The sequence below is a fragment of the Saccopteryx bilineata genome, chromosome 1, assembly GCF_036850765.1.
Source record: "Saccopteryx bilineata isolate mSacBil1 chromosome 1, mSacBil1_pri_phased_curated, whole genome shotgun sequence".
NCBI lineage: Eukaryota > Metazoa > Chordata > Mammalia > Chiroptera > Emballonuridae > Saccopteryx > Saccopteryx bilineata.
Window position 1 is genome coordinate 314,949,678 of NC_089490.1, and position 27,838 is coordinate 314,977,515.

Genomic DNA, 27,838 nt, shown 5'->3' on the forward strand with positions numbered 1-27,838 from the left:
CGAATAAGTAAAATCACAAATGAAAGTGGGGATATTAATTTACTTTGTACTTATATAGAGATAAATAAGATTTTAAGAGAGTATTGTACTATGAATAATTATTAACACCAACAAATGAATAATTTAGATAAAGTAAACAAATTCTTAAAGCAGAAAACATACTGACAGCTGTTAGAAGGGAAAGGGAAAGGGGTTATGGGGGTTGGGTGAAAAAGATGAAAGGATTAAGCAAAAATAAAATAAAAAAAACCCTTATACACAGAGCCAACTATACAGGGATTACAGGAGATACAGGGGAATAAAGGGCAGCAGAAGAGAATAAAGGGGCATAAATAAGGATAGAAGAAGACTTTACTCTTGGGGCTGAAAACACAATAGAATATACAGATGATGTGTTACCGAGCTGTATACCTGAAACATACATAAATTTGTTAACCAATGTCACACCAATAAATTCAATAAAGTATTTAAATAAGAAAGGTACAGTCTAATAAAACTAAATCATGAAGGTATAGAAATTCTTAAATAATGTACACTAATAATGAGATTAAAATTCTATCAAAATCCTCACAAAAATAAATATTGGCCTGACCTGTGGTGGTGCAGTGGAAAAAGTGTCGACCTGGAAGGCTGAGGTCGCCAGTTCAAAACCCTGGACTTGCCTGGTCAAGGCACATATAGGAGTTCGTGCTTCCTGCTCCTCCCCCACCCATCTCTCTCTCTGTCTCTCCACTCTAAAATGAATAAATAAATAAATTAAAAAAAAATAATAAATAAATAAATATTGGACCAACTGTCTTCACTGATAAATTCTAATAAACATTTAAAGAAAAATTAACATTGCTCTTTCTCAAACTCTTTTTAAAAATTGAAGAATAAAAAAACCCCAGTTTTTAATATATTCTATAAGGCTAGATTTACTTTGATACTAAAACTAGATAAAGACATCACAGAAAATATATTACAGGGTAAAAATTCTCAACAAAATAATATTGACTGGAATATTAAAAAGACATTCACTCTGACCAAGTAGGATTTTTTCCAATAATGTAATGATGTTTCAACATTAGAAAATCAATCAGCATAATACATCACATTAAGAGAAGGAAATGGCAAAAAACACATGATAATCTCAACTGATACATAAAATTACCTATGACAAAATCCCAAATTCTTTCATGTTAAAAACTTTCAGAAAAATAAGAATAAAAAAGAAAATTACTCAGCATGTTAAAGGTATTTATAAAAAACTCACAACAAACATCATACTTCATGAAGAAAAGCTAAAATCTTTCCCACTAAGATGAAGAAAACTATTAGGGTAACTGCTTTCACTGCTGCTATTCAATATTATAATAGAAGTTCTTGACAGAGACACTAAAAAACAAACAAACAAATAAATAAATATCCAAATTGTAAGTTAAGAGGTAAAATGATCTCCATTCACAGATAATATAATCTTCATATAGATAATCATACAGAGAATTATCAAGAAATATATTAGAACTAATAAACAAATTCAGCAAATTTACAGGGTGCAAGATCAACTTACATAAAAATTAGTATGTTTTTTTATAGGTCCATAATCAATATATGAAAATAAAACTGGAAAAGCAATTTTGTTTATAATAGCACTTAAAATAATTATATACTTAGGAATAATTTTTTTTAAAAAGAGGTACACTGAAAATTATAAAACATTTTATGAAAGAAATTAAGAAAGAGCTAAATAAGTGAAAATAGAACTCATTTTCATAATAATCTTGTTAGGATGTCAATATTACCCAAAGTGATTTATAGATTCAACATAACCTCTATCAAAATTCCAAAAACCATTTCTTTGTAGTAGAAAAGCCAATCCTCAAATCATATGAAATTTCAAGGAAACTCAAATAGCCAAAGCTATTTTGAAAAAGAATAAAACAGAGGATAATTTATACTGCTTAACTTTGAAATGTAATACAAAGATACAGTAATTAAAACAATATCGTACTTGTATAGGGACAGACATATAAATCAATGGAATATAATGGAGCATCTAGAAATAAACTCTCATATATATGGTTAATTGATTTTTGACAAAGGTACCAAGACTAGTAAAATGGAATGAACAGTCTTTCAACAAATGGTGCTAGGAAAACTGGATATACATATGCAAATAGATAAAGTTGGACCCTTACCTTACATCAAATATAAAATGAACACAAAATGAATCAAACATCTAAATTTAAGAATTAAAATGCTAAACTCCTTATAAAAACATTGGAGGACATCTTCATGACATCAGCTTTGTAAACAACTTTATGCAATATCACCAAAAGAGCAGGCAATAAAAGAAAAATGTAGATAAAGTGGAGTTCATCAAATTAAGAACTTTTGTGTCTTTTTTTTTTTTAAATAATTTTATTTTTTTGATTGACGTCACGGAAATGGCGCCGTGAGAAGCGCGTCCGACAGCTCTCCCCTAAATCACAACAAATTTATCAACTAGAAACAGAAAAATTTATCCTCGGAGCATTCCGGAGTTCCATATAAACTGAAAGCGAAAGGACTGTTATCACTTGAATCTGAGAGACGAGGGTGTGGAGGAAGCTACTGCAGCGACACTCATTCAAGCCGCCAGGGAGTACGCCTGCGGTGAGTCAGCCCATATACTTGGGAACCGCAAGCCCCCGCGAGCTGCCGCGAGCCCCCGCGAACCGCCACCGCAAGTGGCCGCCACGAGCCGCCGTGCGCGCGCCCGGTCCGGTTGAGCACCACTGACGTTCCCAGCGGCCCGCACACTGCGAGTGGGGGTCGCCAGCCACCGGTGCCCGGAGCGCCCCATTCGCGCGCGTGCCTTGGGCATTCCACGCGCCCAGGGCGCCCTACTGGCCCGCACACCCAGGGGGCTCCATTATCCTGCGCCTGCTGCGGTCCAGCCGCCAGCGGCGGGGCGAGCGGGAGAGGCTTGGTAGATTCTCTCCGTGGGCGGGGCACCTCACCCAGCCATTCAAGCTAAAAATCAAGCGTTGGAGGAGGGGCGCGCGCAGGCAGCCTAAAATACCTTCGGAAACACAGCTGTGACCCAATCACTGAAATTAGCTTAACCCATAAAATCGGCGCACCCTCGGTTCTAATTGATAAGATCTCTCTCAGTTCAGCGATCCAAGACAAGAGGCGTGATATTTCTTAGTGCCTCTCACTAAAGGGGCGGGGGCAACTTCTGATTGATAGAGCCTCCATATTCAGGGATAAACGTTAACAAGAAGGACTTGGCAGATAATAAGGTCTATACTACACTAGTCGTAAGCAGAGACTAGTGCCTCTTCTTCCCTGCAAAAACAGGCTACAAAGTGTGGAAAGCCTGGGTTGAGAGGTCCAACTAAATGATAGGCGCTGAACAGTCACCTTGACAACAATTGACTCCCACCCCCGCCTGATTACACTGGAGGCCCTGACTGCCAGAGCCTTTCCCAAAGCCTTGCACTGAGTGGGGATAGAGTGGGGATTTCCCAGCTCTTTGAGCCTCTTACTCCCCAGGCAGAAGCAGTTGCAGCCTTATAGCTGGATCACCAGGCTGCTAATTCAGAAAGGGGGGACTAGGAGAGAGAATCCAGGAAAGCAAACTCTCTCATCGTTGGACCCTGCAAACGCCAACAAGCCTTTACTTCCAGCAAGACTAAAGCCAATTATATGACATTGCCATAGAATCCCATCAACTGCAAATCCCTACCTAAGAGTGACACAGGGGCAGAGCCTGGGGTACAGAGTCACCGACTAGGAAGAGGGAGAGAAAAGAAAAAGGAAGAAGAAACCTCTCAAAATCAAGAAAAACCCACAGACTTTACAACTTGATCCACTAATTTTTTGTTGTTGTTGTTGTTGTTGTTTGTTTCTTCTAACTTTTTGCCTTTATTTCCTCCACCTCGGTCCTTCTATTCTCTGCCCATCTTATGCTTCCCCTTTCTTGAACTACACTACCCATGAGTGTTGCATTTTATTTTTCTTCTTCATCCTCACCCTCCTTTAAGGTTATACTCCAAAACACTTAACTCTCACTCTCTCCTCTTTTGTTTTTTTTTTGTCTTGCTTTATTTTGTTTTTTTCTCCTCCTATTTTATTTCTTCCTTCGTTTTTCTCTTTTTCTTATTTTTTCCTTTCTATTCGTTTTTTCTTTTCTCATTTTACTTTCCTCCCATATAATCCTCAATCACAAACAAATTAGTTAATTTGGGACTCAAGGCTTTTTTTTTGGCTTTATTTCTCTTTTTTGCTTTTGTTTTTATTTTTTTTCTCTTGTTTGTTTATTTTTGTGGCATTTTGCGTCCTCCCAACCCAAGGTCTCCATTGTATTTAGTCTTCGCTCCACTTAATACAACAGATTTTTACTTATTATTTTTATTTTTTCTTCTTTATTATTCTTTTTTGGTCCTTTTTTCTGATTCCCTCTTATCCCTCTCATTATATCTCTTAGTTCACCATCACTTACAAGCAAATCATCTTATGCTTGTCTAAGATTTTCTTCCTTTTTTTTTTTTTTTTTTTTTTTTTTTGCATTTAGTAGGTCCCTACTCCCTTTTTTTGCCCCTTGAACTCTTCACCCCAAATCAGGCCCTCCATTATAGGCACGATATTTCCCTGAGGAGGGGAGAGGAGGGAAAGAGAAGAGAGAAAAAAAGGGGGAAATAATAAATTATTACTGTTTTTTTTTGTGGGGTGTTTTACCCTTTTTTTTTTTCTTTTTTCTTTTTTTTTTACTCTTTATTAATTCTAATTAGTGCTATCAATAAGACCACCCTCAGATGCCGATAAGAAAGAGGAAATCGAATATTATGGATACAAAAGAAAGAGAGGTAACACAAATAGATGTGGAAAAATCTATGGAGAAAATACTTAACATATTGGAAGCCTTGGAGCTAAATGACAGAGAATTTAAAATAGAAATCTTAAAAATACTCAGAGATATACAAGAAAACACAGAAAGGCAATATAGGGAGATCAGAAAACAACTCAATGAACACAAAGAATATATTACCAAGGAAATTGAAACTATAAAAACAAATCAAACAGAAATGAAAAACTCAATTCACGAGCTGAAAAACGAGGTAACAAGCTTAGCTAACAGAACAGCCCAGATTGAAGATAGGATTAGTGAAATAGAAGACAAACAACTTGAGGCACAACAGAGAGAAGAAGAAAGAGACTCAAAAATAATAAAAAATGAGAAAGCCCTACAGGAATTGTCTGACTCCATCAGAAAGAATAACATAAGAATAATAGGTATATCAGAGGGAGAAGAGAAAGAAAATGGAATGGAGAATATACTCAAACAAATAATAGACGAGAACTTCCCAAGCCTGTGGAAGGAACTAAAGCCTCAAATTCAAGAAGCAAACAGAACACCAAGTATTCTTAACCCCAACAAACCTACTCCAAGGCACATCATAATAAAGATGACACAAACCAATGACAAAGAAAAAATTCTCAAGGCAGCCAGGGAAAAGAAGAGTACAACATATAAAGGAAGGCCTATTAGATTATCATCAGATTTCTCAGCAGAAACTCTACAAGCTAGAAGAGAGTGGACCCCAATATTTAAAGCCCTGAAAGAGAGGAACTTTCAGCCAAGAATACTATACCCATCAAAGCTATCCTTCAAGTATGAAGGAGATATAAAAACATTCACAAATACAAAAAAGATGAGAGAATTTATCAACAGAAAGCCCACACTCCAGGAAATACTAAGGGGGGTTTTCCAACCAGATTCAAAGAACAAAAGAAAACAACACCACAAGTAACAGCTCCACCAAGAACACAATAAAACCAAACTTAAACTGTGACAACAAAGGAAAAAAAGGGGGGAGAGGATGGAGATTAACAGTAGCAAAGGATGATGAAGTGCAGAAATACTTATAAGATAGGGTACTACAATGAATATGGTAGGTACCCTTTTCATTACTTAATGGTAACCACTCTCAAAAAAACCACCACAAAAACACTTGACTTGAAAAAGGTAGCAACAGAGGAAAGAAGTATGGAACACAAACAAACAAAAACAAATGATAGAAAAACAAAAGAGAAGAATCAAACTAGATACAAAACTAACAGAAAGCAATTTATAAAATGGCAGTAGGGAACCCACAAGTGTCAATAATTACACTAAATGTAAATGGATTAAACTTACCAATAAAAAGACACAGAGTAGCAGAATGGATTAAAAAAGAAAATCCAACTATATGCTGCCTACAAGAAACACATCTAAGCAACAAGGATAAAAACAAATTCAAGGTGAAAGGCTGGAAAACAATACTCCAAGCAAACAACACCCAAAAAAAAGCAGGTGTAGCAATACTCATATCTAATAATGCTGACTACAAGACAGAAAAAGTACTCAGAGACAAAACTGATCATTTCATAATGATTAAGGGGAAGTTGAATCAAGAAGACATAACAATCCTTAATATATATGCACCAAACCAAGGAGCACCAAAATATATAAGACAGCTACTTATTGACCTTAAAACAAAAACTAACAAAAATACAATCATACTTGGAGACCTCAATACACCGCTGACAGCTCTAGATCGGTCATCCAAACAGAGAATCAATAAAGATATAGTGGCCTTAAACGAAATACTAGAACACCTGGATATGATAGACATCTACAGGACACTTCATCCCAAAGCGACAGAGTATACATTTTTCTCTAGTGTACATGGAACATTCTCAAGAATTGACCATATGTTGGGCCACAAAGACAATATCAGCAAATTTAGAAAAATTGAAATTGTACCAAGCATATTTTCTGATCATAAAGCCTTGAAACTAGAATTCAACTGCAAAAAAGAGGGGGAAAAACCCACAAAAATGTGGAAACTAAACAACATACTTCTAAAAAATGAATGGGTCAAAGAAGAAATAAGTGCAGAAATCAAAAGATATATACAGACAAATGAAAATGAAAATACGACATATCAGAATCTCTGGGATGCAGCAAAAGCAGTAATAAGAGGAAAGTTCATATCACTTCAGGCCTATATGAACAAACAAGAGAGAGCCGAAGTAAACCACTTAACTTCACACCTTAAGGAACTAGAAAAAGAAGAACAAAGACAACCCAAAACCAGCCGAAGAAAGGAGATAATAAAAATCAGAGCAGAAATAAATGAAATAGAGAACAGAAAAACTATAGAAAAAATCAATAAAACAAGGAGCTGGTTCTTTGAAAAGATCAACAAAATTGACAAACCCTTGGCAAGACTTACCAAGGAAAAAAGACACAGGACTCAAATAAATAAAATCCAAAATGAAAGAGGAGAGATCACCACAGACATCATAGAAATACAAAGAATTATTGTAGAATACTATGAAAAATTATATGCCACCAAATACAACAATCTAGAAGAAATGGATAAATTCCTAGAACAATACAACCTTCCTAGACTGAGTCATGAAGAAGCAGAAAGCCTAAACAGACCAATCAGCAGGGAGGAAATAGAAAAAACTATTAAAAATCTCCCCAAAAATAAAAGTCCAGGCCCAGACGGTTATACTAGTGAATTCTATCAAACATTCAAAGAAGACTTGGTTCCTATTCTACTCAAAGTCTTTCAAAAAATTGAAGAAGAAGCAATACTTCCAAACACATTTTATGAGGCCAACATAACCCTCATACCAAAACCTGGCAAGGATGGCACAAAGAAAGAAAACTACAGACCAATATCTCTAATGAATACAGATGCTAAAACACTAAACAAAATACTGGCAAACCGAATACAACAACATATTAAAAAAATAATACATCATGATCAAGTGGGATTCATCCCAGAATCTCAAGGATGGTTCAACATACGCAAAACGGTTAACGTAATACACCATATCAACAAAACAAAGAACAAAAACCACATGATCTTATCAATAGATGCAGAAAAGGCTTTTGATAAAATACAACACAATTTTATGTTTAAGACTCTCAACAAAATGGGTATAGAAGGAAAATATCTCAACATGATAAAGGCCATATATGATAAACCATCAGCCAACATCCTATTAAACGGCATAAAACTGAGGACTTTCTACCTTAAATCAGGAACAAGACAGGGTTGTCCACTCTCTCCACTCTTATTCAACGTGGTGCTAGAAGTTCTGGCCAGAGCAATCAGACAAGACAAAGAAATAAAAGGCATCCATATCGGAAAAGAAGAAGTAAAGCTATCACTTTTTGCTGATGATATGATCCTATACATCGAAAACCCGAAGGACTCCACAAAAAGATTATTAGAAACAATAAACCAATACAGTAAGGTCGCAGGATACAAAATTAACATACAAAAGTCCATAGCCTTTCTATATGCCAACAATGAAATATTAGAAAACGAACTCAAAAAAATAATCCCCTTCACGATTGCAACAAAAAAAATAAAATACCTAGGAATAAACATAACAAAGAACGTAAAGGACCTATATAATGAAAATTACAAAGCATTGTTAAGGGAAATCGAAAAAGATACAATGAGATGGAAAAATATTCCTTGTTCTTGGATAGGAAGAATAAATATAATCAAAATGGCCATATTACCCAAAGCAATATACAAATTTAATGCAATTCCCATCAAAATCCCTATGAGATTTTTTAAAGAAATGGAACAAAAAATCATCAGATTTATATGGAACTATAAAAAACCCCGAATAGCCAAAACAATCCTAAGGAAAAAGAATGAAGCTGGGGGCATTACAATACCTGACTTTAAACTATATTATAGGGCCACGATAATCAAAACAGCATGGTATTGGCAAAAAAATAGACACTCAGACCAATGGAACAGAATAGAAAGCCCAGAAATAAAACCACATATATATGGTCAAATAATCTTTGATAAAGGGGCCAACAACACACAATGGAGAAAAGAAAGCCTCTTCAACAAATGGTGTTGGGAAAACTGGAAAGCCACATGCAAAAGAATGAAACTCGACTACAGCCTGTCCCCATGTACTAAAATTAATTTAAAATGGATCAAAGACCTAAATATAAGACCTGAAGCAATAAAGTACATAGAAGAAGACATAGGTACTAAAATCATGGACCTGGGTTTTAAAGAACATTTTATGAACTTGACTCCAATGGCAAGAGAAGTGAAGGCAAAGCTAAATGAATGGGACTACATCAGAATTAAAAGTTTTTGCTCAGCAAGAGAAACTGATATCAAAATAAACAGACAGCCAACTATATGGGAACTGATATTTTCAAACGACAGCTCAGATAAGGGCCTAATATCCAAAATTTACAAAGAACTCATAAAACTCAACAACAAACAAACAAACAATCCAATTAAAAAATGGGAAGAGGACATGAACAGACACTTCTCCCAGGAAGAGATAAAAATGGCCAACAGATATATGAAAAGATGCTCAGCTTCATTAGTTATTAGAGAAATGCAAATCAAAACTACAATGAGATACCACCTCACTCCTGTTAGATTAGCTATTATCAACAAGACGGGTAATAGCAAATGTTGGAGAGGCTGTGGAGAAAAAGGAACCCTCATTCACTGTTGGTGGGACTGTAAAGTAGTACAACCATTATGGAGGAAAGTATGGTGGTTCCTCAAAAAACTGAAAATAGAACTACCTTATGACCCAGCAATCCCTCTACTGGGTATATACCCCAAAACCTCAGAAACATTGATACGTGAAGACACATGTAGCCCCATGTTCATTGCAGCACTGTTCACAGTGGCCAAGACATGGAAACAACCAAAAAGCCCTTCAATAGAAGACTGGATAAAGAAGATGTGGCACATATACACTATGGAATACTACTCAGCCATAAGAAATGATGACATCAGATCATTTACAGCAAAATGGTGGGATCTTGATAACATTATAAGGAGTGAAATAAGCAAATCAGAAAAAAACAAGAACTACATGATTCCATACATTGGTGGAACATAAAAATGAGACTAAGAGACCTGGACAAGACTGTGGTGGTTACCAAGGGTGAGGGGGGAGGGAGGACATGGGAGGGAGGGAGGGAGAGAGTTAGGGGGAGGGGGAGGGGCACAGAGAACTAGATAGAGTGTGACGGAGGACAATCTGACTTTGGGCGAGGGGTTTTCAACATAATTTGATGACAAAATAACCTAGACATGTTTTCTTTGAATATATGTACCCTGATTTATTAATGTCATCCCATTACCATTAATAAAAATTTATTAAAAAAAATAATAATAATTTTATTTTTTTAATGGGGTGACATCAATAAATCAGGATACATATATTCAAAGATAACTAGTCCAGGGTATCTTGTCATTCAATTATGATGCATACCCGTCACCCAAAGTCAGATTGTCCTCTGTCACCTTCTATCTTGTTTTCTTTGTGCCCCTCCCCCTCCCCCTTTCCCTCCCCCATTCCCCCCTCCCCCCCGTAACCACCACACTCTTATCAATGTCACTTAGTTTCACTTTTATGTCCCACCTACGTATGGAATAATGCAGTTCCTGGTTTTTTCTGATTTACTTATTTCACTTCGTATCATGTTATCAAGATCCCACCATTTTGCTGTAAATGTTCTGATGTCATCATTTCTTATGGCTGAGTAGTATTCCATAGTGTATATGTGCCACATCTTCTTTATCCAGTCATCTATTGACGGGCTTTTTGGTTGTTTCCATGTCCTGGCCACTGTGAACAATGCTGCAATAAACATGGGGCTGCATGTGTCTTTACGTATCAATGTTTCTGAGTTTTGGGAATATATACCCAGTAGAGGGATTGCTGGGTCATAAGGTAGTTCTATTTTCAGTTTTTTGAGGAACCACCATACTTTCTTCCATAATGGTTGTACTACTTTACATTCCCACCAACAGTGTATGAGGGTTCCTTTTTCTCCACAGCCTCTCCAACATTTGCTATTACCTGTCTTGCTAATAATAGCTAATCGAACAGGTGTGAGGTGGTATCTCATTGCTGTTTTGATTTGCATTTCTCTAATAGCTAAAGAAGATGAGCATCTTTTCATATATCTGTTGGCCAATTGTATTTCTTCCTGGGAGAAGTGTCTGTTCATATCCTCTTCCCATTTTTTTATGGGATTGTTTGTTTGTTTGTTTGTTGTTGAGTTTTATGAGTTCTTTGTATATTTTGGATATTAGGCCCTTATCTGAGCTGTTGTTTGAAAATATCATTTCCCATTTAGTTGGCTTTCTGTTTATTTTGTTATCAGTTTCTCTTGCTGAGCAAAAACTTCTTAGTCTGATGTAGTCCCATTCATTAATTTTTGCCTTCACTTCTCTTGCCATTGGAGTCAAATTCATAAAATGCTCTTTAAAACCCAGGTCCATGAGTTGAGTACCTATGTCTTCTTCTATGTACTTAATTGTTTCAGGTCTTATGTTTAGATCTTTGATCCATTTTGAGTTAATTTTAGTACAGGGGGACAAACTGTAGTCCAGTTTCATTCTTTTGCATGTGGCTTTCCAGTTTTCCCAGCACCATTTATTGAAGAGGCTTTCTTTTCTCCATTGTGTGTTGTTGGCCCCTTTATCAAAAATTATTTGACTATATATATGTGGTTTTATTTCTGGACTTTCTATTCTGTTCCATTGGTCTGAGTGTCTATTTTTCTGCCAATACCATGCTGTTTTGATTGTCGTGGCCCTATAATAATGTTTGAAGTCAGGTATTGTAATGCCCCCAGCTTCATTCTTTTTCTTTAGGATTGCTTTGGCTATTCGGGGTTTTTTATAGTTCCATATAAATCTGATGATTTTTTGCTCCATTTCTTTAAAAAACGTCATTGGAAGTTTGATGGGAATTGCATTGAATTTGTATATTGCTTTGGGTAATATAGCCATATTGATTATATTTATTCTTCCTAGCCAAGAACAAGGTATATTCTTCCATCTCATTATATCTTTTTCAATTTCCCTTAACAATGGTTTATAGTTTTCATTATATAAGTCCTTTACATTCTTTGTTATGTTTATTCCTAAGTATTTTATTTTTTTTGTTGCAATCGTGAAGGGGATTATTCCTTTGAGTTCCTTCTCAGTTGTTTCATTGTTGGCATATAGAAAGGCTATTGACTTCTGAATGTTAATTTTGTATCCTGCGACCTTACTGTATTGGCTTATTGTTTCTAGTAGTCTTTTTGTGGATTCTTTGGGGTTTTCGATGTTTGGATCATATCATCTGCAAAAAGTGATACCTTTACTTCTTCTTTTCCGATATGGATGCCTTTTATTTCTTTGTCTTGTCTGATTGCTCTGGCCAGAACCTCTAGTACCACATTAAATAAGAGTGGAGAGAGTGGACAACCCTGTCTTGTTCCTGATTTAAGGGGGAAAGCCTTCAGTTTAGTGCCATTTAACATGATGTTAGCTGATGGTTTATCATATATGGCCTTTATCATGTTGAGATATTTTCCTTCTATACCCATTTTGTTGAGAGTCTTAAACATAAAATTGTGTTGTATTTTATCGAAAGCCTTTTCTGCATCTATTGATAAGATCATGTGGTTTTTGTTCTTTGTTTTGTTGATATGGTGTATTACATTAACCGTTTTACGTATGTTGAACCATCCTTGAGATTCTGGGATGATTCCCACTTGATCATGATGTATTATTTTTTTAATATGTTGTTGTATTCGATTTGCTAGTATTTTGTTTAGTATTTTAGCATCTGTATTCATTAGAGATATTGGTCTGTAGTTTTCTTTTTTTGTGCCATCCTTGCCTGGTTTTGGTATGAGGGTTATGTTGGCCTCATAAAATGTGTTTGGAAGTATTGCTTCTTCTTCAATTTTTTGGAAGACTTTGAGTAGAATAGGAACCAAATCTTCTTTGAATGTTTGATAAAATTCGCTGGTATAGCCGTCAGGGCCTGGACTTTTATTTTTGGGGAGGTTTTTAATGGTTTTTTCTATTTCTTCTCTACTGATAGGTCTGTTTAGGCTTTCTGCTTCTTCTTGACTCAGTCTAGGAAGGTTGTATTTTTCTAGGAATTTATCCATTTCTTCTAGATTGTTGAATTTAGTGGCATAAAGTTTTTCATAGTATTCTACAATAATTCTTTGTATATCTACGGTGTCCGTGGTGATTTCTCCTCTTTCATTTTGGATTTTGTTTATATGAGTTCTTTCTCTTTTTTCCTTGGTAAGTCTTGCCAAGGGTTTGTCAATTTTATTGATCTTTTCAAAGAACCAGCTCCTTGTTCTATTAATTTTTTCTATAGTTTTTATGTTCTCTAATTCATTTATTTCTGCTCTGATTTTTATTATCTCCTTTCTTTGGCTGCTTTTGGGTTGTCTTTGTTCTTCTTTTTTTAGTTCCTTAAGGTGGGAAGTTAAGTGGTTCACTTGGGCTCTCTCTTGTTTGTTCATATATGCCTGAAGTGATATGAACTTCCCTCTTATCACTGCTTTTGCTGCATCCCATAGATTCTGATATGTCGTATTGTCATTTTCATTAGTCTGTATAAATCTTTTGATCTCTGCACTTATTTCTTCTTTGACCCATTCATTTTTTAAAAGTATGTTGTTTAGTTTCCACATTTTTGTGAGATTTTTTTCCTCTTTTTTGCAGTTGAATTCTAGTTTCAAGGCTTTATGATCAGAAAATATGCTTGGTACAACTTCAATTTTTCTGAATTTGCTGATGTTGTTTTTGTGGCCCAACATATGGTCAATTCTTGAGAATGATCCATGTACACTGGAGAAAAATGTATACTCAGTCATTTTGGGATGAAATGTCCTGTAGATGTCTATCATATCGGTGCTCTAGTGTTTTGTTTAAGGCCACTATGTCTTTGTTGATTCTCTGTTTGTATGACCGATCTAGAGCCGTCAGCGGTGTATTGAGGTCTCCAAGTATGATTGTATTTTTGTCAGTTTTTGTTTTAAGGTCAATAAGTAGCTGTCTTATATATTTTGGTGCTCCTTGGTTTGGTGCATATATATTAAGAATTGTTATGTCTTCTTGATTCAGTGTCCCCTTAGACATTATGAAATGGCCATTTTTATCTCTGAGTACTTTTCCTGTCTTGTAGTCAGCATTATCCGATATGAGTATTGCTACACCTGCTTTTTTTTGGATGTTATTTGCTTGGAGTATTGTTTTCCAGCCTTTCACTTTGAATTTGTTTTTATCCTTGTTACTTAGATGAGTTTCCTGTAGGCAGCATATAGTTGGATTTTCTTTTTTAATCCATTCTGCTACTCTGTGCCTTTTTATTGGTGAGTTTAATCCGTTTACATTTAGTGTAATTATTGATACTTGTGAGTTTTCTATTGCCATTTTATATCTTGCTTTCTGTTAGTTTTGTGTCTTGTTTGATCCTTCTCTTTCGTTTTTCTATCTTTTGTTTTTATTTGGTTGTATTCCATACATCTTTCCTCTGTTGCTATCTTTTTTATCTCATGTGGTTCTGTGGTGGTTTTTTCAATGGTGGTTACCTTTGAGTAATGAAAAGGGTCCCTACCCTGTTCATTGTAGCAAACTATTTTGTGAGTACTTTTGCACCCCATCGTCCTTTGCTACTGTTAATCTCCATCTTCTCCCCCTCTTTCTTTTTGTTGTTGTCACAGTTTAAATTTGGTTTTATTGTGTTCTTCTTGGAGCTTTTACTTGTGGCTCTGGTTTTTTTTTTGTTCTTTGTATCTGATTGGAGAACCCCCTTTAGTAATTCCTGGAGTGGGGGTTTTTTGATGATAAATTCCCTCATCTTTTCTGTATCTGTGAATGTTTTTATTTCTCCTTCATATTTGAAGGATAGCTTTGATGGGTATAGTATTCGTGGCTGAAAGTTTCTCTCTTTCAGGACTTTAAATATTGGGGTCCACTCTCTTCTAGCTTGTAGAGTTTCTGCTGAGAAATCTGATGATAATCTAATGGGCCTTCCTTTATATGTTGTATTCTTCTTTTCCCTGGTTGCCTTGAGAATTTTTTCTTTGCTGTTGGTTTGTGTCAATTTCATTATGATATGCCTTGGAATAGGTTTGTTGGGGTTAAGAAAACTCGGTGTTCTGTTTGCTTCTTGAATTTGAGGCTTTAGTTCTTTCCACAGGCTTGGGAAGTTCTCATCTATTATTTGTTTGAGTATGTTCTCCATTCCATTTTCTCTCTCTTCTCCCTCTGATATACCTATTATTCTTATGTTATTCTTTTTGATGGAGTCAGATAATTCTTGTAGGGCTATCTCATTTTTTTTAATTTTTGAGTCTCTTTCTTCTTCTCTCTGTTGTGCCTCAAGTTGCTTGTCTTCTATTTCACTAATCCTCTCTTCTATCTGACCTGTTCTATTAGCTAAGCTTGTTACTTCGTTTTTTAGCTCGTGAATTGAGTTTTTCATCTCTGTTTGATTTGTTTTTATAGTTTCAATTTCTTTGGACATATATTCTTTGTGTTCATTGAGTTGTTTTCTGAGCTCCCTAAATTGCCTTTCTGTGTTTTCTTGTATATCTCGGAGGATTTTTAGGATTTCTATCTTGAATTCTCTGTCATTTAGCTCCAAGGTTTCCAATATATTAAATTTTTTCTCCATAGATTTTTCCTCATCTAGCTGTGTTACCTCTCTTTCTTTTGTATCCATGATATTTGATTTTCTCTTCCTTAATGGCATCTGAGGGTGGTTTTGTTGATAGTATTAATGAGATTTAATAAAGAATAAAAAGTTAAAAAAAATAAAAAATAAAAAAGAGTTGTTTTTTTATAAAAAAATTAATAATGAAATAAAGAAAAATAAAATAATAATTTTTAAAAAAAGGAAATTATTCCCCCCCTCCTTTTTTCCTCTCCTCTCCCCTTTTTCTTGAGAAAATCTTGTGGTGAACTGTGAATTATAACAAATAATGCCTGTGATGGAGGTCCTGAATTGGGGAAAAGTAATAAAGGGGCAAAAAAAAAAAAGAAAAAGGGGGGTGGTATGGACCCACAAAAAGCAAATAAGGAAAAAATTTGGGTCAAGAATAAAATGATTTGCTTTTAGGTGTTGGTTGTCTAAGAGTTATGATGAGAGGAATAAGAGGAGAACAGAAAAATGGGGGGACAAATTAAAAAAATACTATTGTATTTAGTGGAACAAGAACTAGATAAAATGGAGAGCCAGGGATGGGAGCACTGCTAGTGAGTTAAAAAGGTGAAGTAAAAACCCCCAAAATGCCACAAACATAAGTTTGAGTCCCAGATAAGATAATTTGTTATTGATGTTTGAATGAGAGGAGATGTAAAGGAGAAAGGAAGAAACTAATATAGAGGGAGAAAAGAAAGAGAGAGAGAGAAAAAAAAAGAGGGAACCAGTAAAAGATGAAAAAAGAAAGGAGAGAGAGAGAGTTAAGGGTTTTGGAGTGCAACCCTCATAGAGAGAAAGGAAAAGGAGAAAAAAGATAATGGGAGATGTAACACTTATGGGTAGTGTAGTTCAAGGAGAGGAGAGAGTAAGACCGGCAGAGAGTTAATCGGCCAAATTGGAGGAGGAAAAAAAGTATCAAGAATGAAGATAAGAGAAACAAATGAACAAATATAATAAAATGGGATAGGTTATAAAGTCTGCAGATTATTCTTGATTTTGAGAGGTTATCTTCTTGTTTTTTCTTTTCTCTCCCTCTTCCTGGTCGGTGACTCTGTACCCCAGGTTCTGCCCCTTTGGCATGCTCAGGTAGAGGTTTGCAGTTGATAAGTCTCTATGGCAATGTCATGTATTGTGCTTTAGTCTCGTTGGGAGTCAAGGCTCATTAGCATTCATAGGCTCTGACAGTGAGGGAGTCCGTGTTCCTGGAGCCTTTCTCCTAGTCTTTCCTTCCTCAATTAGTAGCCTGAGAATCCAGCTATGGGGTTGCTGCTGCCTCTACCTGGATAGTAAGAGGCTCAAAGAGCTGGCAACTCCCCACTCTATTTCCACTCAGCACAGGGCTCTGGGTAAGGCTCAGTCAGTCAGAGCTGCTAGCATAATCAGGCGGGCTTTCCGCCCACTCAAAGACCTCTGGCTCTGCCACTCTGTCCGGTAACACAGGCGGGCACCTACTTCCGGGGTGCTTGGAGGAAACTCTCATTCACTATCTGCGCGCGCAGACCAGGATATCCGGCCAGTAGTCTCACGCTCTGAGTGAAACCCCCATCCGCTTGGAAATTTGCAGCGCTGGAATTTGCTCTCGCTCCGTCCCCGTGCGTGGCTTTTGCAAGGCGCTGGGGCGGCCCGAGATTCTGCTTTGGCCCACACAAAGGCCCCTGACTCTGCCCCTCTGTGCGATAACACGGGCGCGCCCTGCCGAGGCACTCGGAGGAATCGCTCACTACCTATCTGCGCGCGCACACCAGGATATGAGGCCGGCCGCGTTTCCCTGAGTGAAACCCTCACCAGCACGGAAAATTTCCACCATTGGAATTAGTTCTTGCTCCCTCCCGTGCTCGGCTTTCCCAGGGCACTGGGGCTGCCCAGAGATTCTGCTTTCGGCCCACAGAAAGGCCTCTGACCCTGCCTCTCTGTGGAGCAACACGGACACCCACTTCTGGGGCTTAGGAAGAGATCTCTCGCCCACTAACTGCGCGCATGCCGACCAGGAGAACGGGTAAAATGGCTGCCCCGCTTGTCTTTCTTTGTTTGGGTTTGGTGCGAGTGTTAGCTTGTATTGCCCGGCTTGCCACAGGAACAGTTTTTCCTCCGCTAGGATCTCCGTGCCACAGCCTGGTTCGGCCCTTTTTGCTGCAGCCTGGATGTATTCACCCCCTTTGCCCGCCTCAGTTTCTATATTCACAGTTACCAGAGAAAGCCGCCCTGTTTAGGTTAGTGAGGAAGGCGGAGCATTTCTTACTCCCTATTTCCTTCAGGATTTGGTTATATATTTAGCCAATTTTTCACTCGACCATACCTTCGGGTGTATTGTGAAGCATCTGGAGGCTCCAAGTATAGGTTTTTCTGTTTCTGGTTGAAGATCTTGTTGAGTTTTTGGGGAGATTTATCGGTATCGCTTCCTACTCCGCCATTACTCTGACGTCATCTCCACTTTTGTGTCTTGAAGAATACAATCAATAAAGTAAAAACATAATCCATTGAGTGGGACAAAATGGTTATATATCTTATATCTGGTAAGGGACTTATATTCAGAGTAAATAAAGCCTTCTAAAACTCAGCAACAACAAAAATACAAACAACTCAATTCAAAAGTAAGCAAAGGACTTGAATAGTCATTTCTCCAAAAACATATACAAATGGCTGATAAGGACATGAAAGATGCTCAATATCATTGGCTATTAGGAAAATTCAAGTAAAAAAAAAAAAAGAGATACCACTCCACACTTACCAAGTAGGCTATTAGAAACACACATAATAACAAATGTTGGCAAGAATATGGTGAAATTGGTGGTAGTAATGTAAAGTGGTGCAGCAGTGTAGAAAAGAGTTTAATAGTTTCTCAAAATGTTATACTACTCTATGGCCATCAATATATACTTTTAGGTATATATCGAAAAGAACTGAGAGCAAGGATTTGAAAAGATATTTGTACACCATTGTTCATAGCAGCATTAATCACAACAGCTAAAAGGTAGAAATGACCCAAAATACCATATACTTAAAATAAAGTATTATTTAGCCATAAAAAGGAATGAAATTTTGATATACGAATGGGGCTTAAATCATATTAATTGAAATATTAGATATAGAAGGACAAATATTATATAACTCCGTTATATAATCTGATGTGCCTAGAATATGCAAATTCATAGAAAAAGAAAGTAGAATAAATCACCCAGGATTGTGAGATGAGGATGAGGAAGAGTTATTATTTAATTGGGGATGGGGAAAATGTTTTCGGGCTCTAGCAATGTAACCCAGTGGGTTAGAGCATTGTCCTGATATGCCAAGGTTGTGTGTTTGATCTCTGATCAGGGCACATGCAAAAATCAACCAATGAATGCATAAATCACAAAAAAATTAATGTTTATCTCTCTATCTCTCTCCCTCCCCTTCCTCCATATTCTCTCTTTAAAAAAATTAATAAATAAATTTTAAAAGTTTTGGAACAGATCATTATAATGTTTATAGAACACTGTGACTGTAATTCATGCCACTGAGTTGTACTTATGAATGGTTAAAATTTATAAGTACATATTATATTATGTATATAATATAATATAATATAATGTTATTATATTATATTATTAATATAATATAATACTTATAACATAAGTATTATGTATATTGTGAAATACTTGTCAGAATTATTATAGTAAGTATGACATTTACAATAACAGCAAAATTACTGTGACAATGGCTACTTCTGAACATCTTTTATATATCAGTCACTGTAAAGTACTAGAAAGTAGACATTTATTCTATCTAATCCTCAAAGCATCAGAGGTAGAAAGGGTAGGTATCATGATCTGATATTTAAAGCTTTATTCTTTTTCAGGCCATGGAGTCAGTGCTAAAGAAATTTGCCAATCGCCCAGAGCACATGTCCTCAGACAGCACATTCTTGGTGTTCATGTCACATGGCATCCTGGATAGAATGTGTGGGATTCTGCATAGTGATGAAAAACCAGATGTGCTACCTTATGACACCATATTCCAGATTTTTAATAGTCGAAACTGCTGCCATCTTAGGGATAAACCCAAGGTCATAATCATCCAGGCCTGCAGAGGTGGTGAGTTCTGATGGGTCTAAAGGACAGGGTGGTGTGTGTCATGCAAGGTATTACTGGATGCTTTATATCTAGTGAAAATAATACTGTGCCTTAGGATGGTAAACACACAATATAGTGTACAGATAATGTATTATATAATTGGGTACCTAAAACCTAAATAATTTTGTTAACCAGTGTCACCCCTATAAATTCAATAGAAAGGAAAAAGAAGAAAATAACACTATGCCTCACTTTAGTGTAATTATATCAAATATACTTCTTAAGTACCTAGCAGTGACAATAGAGAAATTGATATACAAATAAATAAATATAAAAGCCATCTGCTCTTAGTGACTCATAGCAAGTGATGATGATATTAAAGTTAATTCTAAATTATCTTTACATGGAATTATTAAAATTATGGCAGAAAAATAACTTTAATTTCAACATTTTTTTTTTTTTGCATTTTTCTGAAGTTGGAAACGGGGAGGCAGTCAGACAGACTCCTGCATGCGCTGGACAGGGATCCACTCCGCACGCCCACCAGGGGGTGATGCTCTGCCCACCCCGGGAGTCGCTCTGCCACAATCAGAGCCATTCTAGCTCCTGAGGCAGAGGCCACAGAGCCATCCTCAGGGCCCTGGAAACCTTTTGCTCCAATGGAGCCTTGGCTGCAGGAGGGGAAGAGAGAGACAGAGAGGAAGGAGAGGGGGAGGGGTGGAGAAGCATATGGGCGCTTCTCCTGTGTGCCCTGGCCAGGAATCGAACCCTGACTCCTGCCCGCCAGGCCAATGCTCTGCCACTGAGCTAACCGGCCATGGCCAATTTCAACATTGTTAATCAAAATTTTAGGATCTCTGGCTTGAGAAGTATCTCACACGATAGTGAGGGATTAAAATGCAATACAATGCTAAGTAAGTGAAAGAAGACTGACCCCAAGTTTACATTTTATATAATTCTGTTTACATGGTGTAAGAGAAAAGCAAAAGCACACGGACAAAACCAGGTCAATGATTGTTGAGCGTGAAGGATAAAAGGTCTCTTTTTTTTTTTTTTTTGTATTTTTCTGAAGCTGGAAACGGGGAGAGACAGTCAGACAGACTCCCGCATGCGCCGGACGGGGATCCATCTGGCACGCCCACCAGGGGTGATGCTCTGCCCCTCCAGGGGGTCGCTCTGCCGAGACCAGAGCCACTCTAGCACCTGGGGCAGAGGCCAAGGAGCCATCCCCAGTACCCGGGCCATCTTTGCTCCAATGGAGCCTTGGTTGCAGGAGGGGAAGAGAGAGACAGAGAGGAAGGAGGGGGTGGGGGTGGAGAAGCAAATGGGCGCTTCTCCTATGTGCCCTGGCCGGGAATCGAACCTGGGTCCCCCGCACGCCAGGCCAACGCTCTACCGCTGAGCCAACCAGCCAGGGCCAGTCTCTTCTTGATTGCAGTGGTAGTTATAAACCATATATATTTATCAAGTAAATTATACATTTTAAAAAAGTAAATTCTATATATGTAAATTATACCTCAATTAACAAAAGCAAATAATTATGACATTGCCTTCTCCCATAAATATTTTACTCTAAAGTTTAATGTAATTAATCAAATAGGGAATGACTTAGAAGGAAAGAACAGTAATGGGAAAAGTTAGGGAAAAATTGTTTTGGAACTCTATGTCTGTTGTTGAGTAGAGCAGATATTTTTTTCCTTGACTATGAATTGTTAGTTTACTACAGTTACTTTACTTAGGAATAGTCAATAGCAGTTTAAAGCATCATTACTCTCTCTGATCAATAAGCATGTTCCAAATCCAGATGGCAGTTTCTATTTATTGACATCCTGTTAGATGTAAGCAGAGATGACGTTGTGTTAGGTGTATGTATGTATGTGTGTGTGCATGTGTAATTGGAACATCTTCATAAGGGCATCTTATTTATTTAATTGTCAAGGATTTTTTTAAATGGATTTAGTAGTGAATAACATAGCAGGATGTTGTTCCCGCAGCAAATATGGGAGAGCTGTGGGTCAATGATTCTCCAGTGGCCTCAACAGACAGCTCTGCACAGTCTCCAGAGGACCTGAAGGAGGACAGTGTTCACAAGACCCATGTGGAGAAGGACTTTGTTGCTTTCTACTCCTCAACCCCACGTATGTGTCTTTTATTTGTAAGCAAGATTTTTTGGGGGGATAAGACCTTCCTGCCTTTGTAATTTGGCTCAATATTCCAGGAAAGAACACAGGCTAAAAGTCTTTGGAAGGCATTTATAAAGAATGAAGAGCCCATTTAAGTTTTTACAGGCTTCTTTGTAGATTCCCATAGTTGTCCAGTCTCCTTCAGATTCTATATCTACCCAGATGCTAGTCTTGCATATCTTCTAGGTGATCAGTCAGTAGGCATACAGCAGTATTGGTTTAGTGAGCAGTATTGGTTAAGCAAAATAGCATTATTTTTGCTGCTGAAGAATTGTTTTTAAAGGAAGATGTGCATTCCTTTGCAGAAAGTATATTTTCTAGTTTGGAAAATAAAATATGTAGGTATAAAATACTGTTAGAAGATCTTCAAATAATTAGTAGCACTGGGTAAAGTGAGATTGCAACCTAAGGGTAGTAATGAGTATTAGAGAATCAATTCCAATAACCATCATATTTAAGGTAATATAATTTAAAAAAGACAATAAGATAGTAAAGAAAAGAGAATTTTCAGGCCTAAATAAAGGCAGATAGAATTTCTAAAATGCTGAAGCTAAAGCTTATCTTATTTGATATATTTTATTATAACATATATCTGTCAGCTAGATACTATTACTTCATTTACCCAAATAAGGAAACTAAAGCTCATAAAAATTATATCAATTTCCTGAATAAACACTGGTAGTATTCAAATATAAATCCAAGTCCATTTGAATATGAAGTTTAGTATATTTTTGCTAATCCAACAAAAACAATAGAGAACCTATATTATTTACACATTTGGACCATTCCAAAGTCAGAAACGAAGAATTTTGTGCTCAGGAATGGGATACTGGAATACCAGAACACAGCAGTCTTAACAAAGATAAACTCTGTCCATGACTGATCTAGCAATTGAACCAACCAGTGTTAATTAAGAGAGAGCACCCTCCCGGTTACCTTCTGGCTGTCCTTTTACCTGGAGAGGGCATTAATGGTGTAGTATTTAAGCATCTTCTTAGATAGACAGATGTGGGTTTAATAACTGCTCCATTGAGACTGTTAAGCATTGAAAAAAATAAGAGTGAGAGAATATTTGCTATAATATATGACTTATATAACCAATTTAAACATATCAGTTTTAGATTTTGAACTGTAAAGCTATACAAAACTCTATTTTTTCATGTGAGGTGCTATAACCCTTACATGATTTTTTATGGTTCAGTCTGTATCCATCATATTACTTTGTATATAAAGCCAAATACATAAATCTATGTTTTTATTTCTCCTACATGCTTAAGTCTCCTTGGAGATTTTTGTAATCTATGACCTTTTTGTAAGGATGAAGACTGTTACTCAAAATATATCATTTCCTTCATGTACAGATAATGTTTCCTGGAGAAAACCAAGTGGTTCTCTCTTCATCAAAGAATTAATAAATTGTGTTCAAGAACATTCTTGGAATTGTCACCTGACAGAAATATTTATGAATGTAAGTTACATATTATCTGTTAAACTATTTATTGATAAAAGTAAAAAAAAATTGTATATGATAACCTACCTGAGCATGTCACACAAATGATAGACTATTACTCATACTGTACTATACCTTGGTTTTAATTATTTCCAAAGTACTAAACTCTAGTAAGCAAAGAAAGATAATACATTCTAAGATTCTGTATTCAAAATATTAAAAATTTGGAAGATAAAGAAGAAATTAAAAGGACTGTCGAATACAGAAAGTGATAAAAAAATATTTTCTATACAGTTAATGTGGTATGGAATAATATACACTTATATGTTCATACCATATAGAGAACATTTTGGTATAAAATATACATTTGATTAATACTGATTGGTTTTCTTTATAAATAACAAAAACTGCCTAGTTCAGATAAAAAAGTAAAAAAAAAAAAAAGAGAGAGAGAGAGTGACATAAGGCCTGCTTTCATAGCTAATATTCTAGTATTAGATGTAAGTAGTAAAAACCACATTATTCAAAGTATGTCATTTTCAATTTCTAAGAAAAAGTATAACAGGATTTCATGAGAGAGAATAGGCAAAAAGTTCTTTGTTACATATTGTCATCTGTAAAGTAAAAATTTGGTAGTATAAAGCAGTTTGTGTGATTTTGACTGGCATAAAAATATTAACTGGTTTTTGGAAGAGGATAACATGGAATGGTAAATGAGTAAAAAAATCCGAGGTAAGGTCATAGGTATCCATTGCTAGATGGTTGGATAAAGAGAATGTGGTACATATATTCAGTGGACTATATTACTATAAAATTTATATTGTCCATAATAAAATGAGGCTTATTAGAAAATGAGTTGATATTCACTAAAAATGTTAACTTGAAAGAAGGTATAAATGACAAAAATCTCATCAACAAATGACCTGTTTATGAAATCTATATTTTTTAATATGCAACTATTTTTAGATAAGGTGAGAAACAATGGAAATAAGGTAAAGTAAATGTCAGTAATATTAACACCATTTCCTCCTCTCCCCTTTTCATTTAGTACCTTTTCTAAGAGGTTCTGCAAACAAATGCAAAAAACTTATGAAAGAAATAAAAACTCTAATTAAAAAATGTACAGTGGACTCTTACTTAGCTGTAAAAAAACATAATAAGCCCTTAACATTTGCAACAACTTGAATTAACCTACAAGATACTATGCTAAGCAAAATAAGTCAAATAGAGAAAGACAAAAACCATGTGGTTTTATTAATATGTGAAATCTAAAACACAAACCAAACTAAAAGAAATAAACCTGTAGAGACAAAAAACAAACAGACGGTTGCCAGATAGGAGGGGAAGAGACTAAGAAGTACAAAACTGCCAGTCACAACATTAGTCAAGAGGATGCTTGTACAGAGTAGAGAATATAGGGGAATAAAGGGAAAAAAATCTTCAAAATTAAGATCTAGGGTATAAACCATGATGTAAAAATTTGTAGTTAAAAATCTAAGGGTCAGAAACTCCTGCTTTCAGCAAAGATGAACTAAGGGGGACTAGATTTAGATTATTGTCTAAAACAAACTAATAAACACCAAATGTAAACTATATGAAGCAATGGTTTTCAATACACTGGAAATTAGGCCAGGAAGAACATTGATTCTTGAGGAATGGTAAACAACAATGAGTCCTAAAATGATGTCAATTTACTATCTTGAGTTTCCAGGTCACTGCACGGGTAGGCAGAAACAAGACAGAATCTGGTGGATTCCCAAAGTTTAAGAGACAGAGCTGGTAGTCCAAAGAGTACAAGGTGGCTAGAGTTCACAGAAAGGAATACCAAAAAAGAGCGACCTACACAAAGAGAGAACTCTGGGTTTCTTTAGAGGGTACTGGTGAAGTATTTAGCAGAGTATGTTCAGCATGGATGTGTGTGAATCAGGGGAAAGAACTACCATTTCCATTATAGGGAAAAATATTATACTCATGCATAACCAGGTATAGTGCCTATTGCCACCAGCCAGACTGGAAATATATCATAATTTTCCTTCAGATTAATCAGTAGAGTCTTACCTAAATTGTGGGGAATAAAAAACTCAGAAATAATTCTCTCCGATCCTTCCAAACAGATTTAAAACCACACCCAAGAAGATCAAACTGTTCCCAAGTAACACAGTGTATCCAAGAGCAAAGTACTAGAGTATATACAAAAGTATTTAGCACTTGAAAATATAAAATTCAAAAAATAGAACATCAATAAAAACTATCAGAGATGTAAAGAATCAGAAAAATAAAACCTACTAGCAGCAGAATAATCAAAATTGAATCATAACTGGCGCAGATACTAAGAATAACAAATATGGACAATAAATAGTGCTCCATATGTCCAAATATGTAGTTAAGTGGAGCAATGGAACATACTAAAAGATGTAAACTGTATTTTAAGATAGAAAAACTAAAATGTGTAAACTGAACAATACAATGAATAGGATTAACAGCAGATTAGACGATGTAAAAAATAATGAATTTAAGAATCTGTGCAAGATAAAGTACAGCAGACTACAAAAATACAATTAAGAAAAAGCAGTAGTGAACAGTAAAATCAAATGAAAAGACTTAAGATATATTTAAGTCATATCTCAAAGGGGAAGAAACAAAATAATATCTGAAGAAATTATAGCCAAATTTTCTCCAAATGTAATGAAATCTGTAAATCTATAGGTTTAAGAAAGGTAGCAAACCTGAAGTTTTGAAAAAGTAGAATAAATACAACAGATCCATATTAGCCTGAATTATCTGAAGCACTGATAAAAATATAATCCTAAAAGTAAAGAGAATAAAGAGATATGCTAAATACAGAGAAACAAAGAATGAAGCAGATGAATTATCAGAGAGACTTCATGCTGGACAACAGTAGTGAAAGACAAAAGAAAGTCATTTTAAAATTTAAAGTCTAAAAAAAACAAAATAATTATTTTTTTTATAAAGAAAGACAAAGTAAAGACTTTTTAGCCATACAGAGGCTGAAATAGCCCATCACCGGCAGATCTAAACTACAAGATATGTTAATGGAAGTCAATCAGCAGAAGAAAAATGATACCATATGAAAATAGAGATCTACAAAAAAGAATGAAAACACTAGAAGTGGTAACTACATGAACAAATATACATATATTCTTTTTAAAAATAATCTTTAAGGGAAAATTTGATTTTTTGAAATTTTATTTAGGAAATTAAATTTAATAGGGTGATATTGATCAACGAGAGTACATAGGTTTCAGGCAAACATTTCTATAGCATTTGAGCTGTTAATTATGTTGTATATCCATCACCCAAAGTCAAACAATTTTCTGTCCTTTATATTTTCCCTTTTTTACACCTTCCTCCACCATCTTCCAATCCCCACTTCCCTACATCCCCTCCCCCTGGTAACCACTTCAATTGTATCTATGTCCATGAGTCTCAGTTTTATATCCCACCTATGTGTGAAACTGTAAAGTTTTTAGCTTTCTTAGATTAATTTGTTTAACTCAGTATAATATTCTCAAGGTCCATGAATGTTGTCATAAAGGCACTATGTCACATTTCTTATGGCTGAATAGTATTCCATTGTATATATGTACCACTTCTTTTTTATCCAATTCTTTATTAAGGGAAAAGATGGTTTAAACAAAAATAATAACACCTGTGGTGAGTTTATGACATTAGTTATATATCATAAACCTTTAATTATGAAAAGAAAAAAATTAGAAATTATAGCTAATAATTCAACAAAAGGATATAAAATCATGATACTCAATCCAAGGGATAGCAGAAAAAGTGAAAAAAGGGAAAAATAACAGATAATACAAATTGTTTTAAAGTTGCAAAATTTAACCTAACCTTAACAATAATTATATTAAATATAAATGGTCTAAAACACACCAAATAAATTAGACATTGTGAGACTGCATAAAACAAAACAATATTTGGGAAATCGCAATTCAGCCTATAACATTGTGGTCTTGTATTTGGTGGGAATTTATTGAAAGGTGAATTTAGGCTCTGATTTAGGATATCAGTTTATGGTGTAAATGGGGATTGACAGCATAACTAAAGGGTTGATTCCATTTTAAGACTATTATAGCTCTTCTTCTCTGACATTTGTACAAGCATCCTTCCTCCCAAACATCCTCATTTTGGCAAATAGTGTAATGAGTTCCCTGTTCCTGTCCAAGAAGCAGAACTCAAAACTTTCTTTTTATTTTCAGGTTCAGCAATCATTTGAAAATCCAACTGTTAAAGCCCAGATGCCCACACTTGAAAGACAAACTATGACCAGAGAATTTTACCTCTTTCCAGGCAACTAAAATTAGTATCAATAGCTGATGTTAGCCATCAGAATATTGATTAAAGTAGGGAACAAAGGGGTGATAATTTATATCCAAATAAACTACACAATTTTTAGTATTTTTTGTTTTATTCTTGCCTCTAATATTTACCAAAATTTAAAAAATTGTCATGTGGCTATAGACTAGTAACAGGTATTGTCATTCTGCCATAAATAATAAAAAGACTGTGCAAAAATTTTGAAACAGTTCATTTCAGGCATTTAACAATGAAAGTTTAGGCTACTGCTT

General features: G+C 35.6%; 1 protein-coding gene across 2 annotated transcripts in view; it reads left to right on the forward strand.

Annotated features, from left to right (window-relative positions):
- The window catches only part of LOC136320485 (caspase-13-like), a 44,836-nt gene extending 17,268 nt beyond the window's left edge, over nt 1-27,568 (forward strand). For both annotated transcript variants that reach the window (XM_066253657.1, XM_066253656.1), the window contains exons 5-8: nt 19,388-19,622; nt 21,596-21,739; nt 23,146-23,252; nt 27,470-27,568. In XM_066253657.1, the coding sequence (XP_066109754.1) occupies nt 19,388-19,622; nt 21,596-21,739; nt 23,146-23,252; nt 27,470-27,568 (585 nt within the window). The remainder of the gene's footprint in view (nt 1-19,387; nt 19,623-21,595; nt 21,740-23,145; nt 23,253-27,469) is intronic.
- Nucleotides 27,569-27,838: the final 270 nt, after the last annotated feature.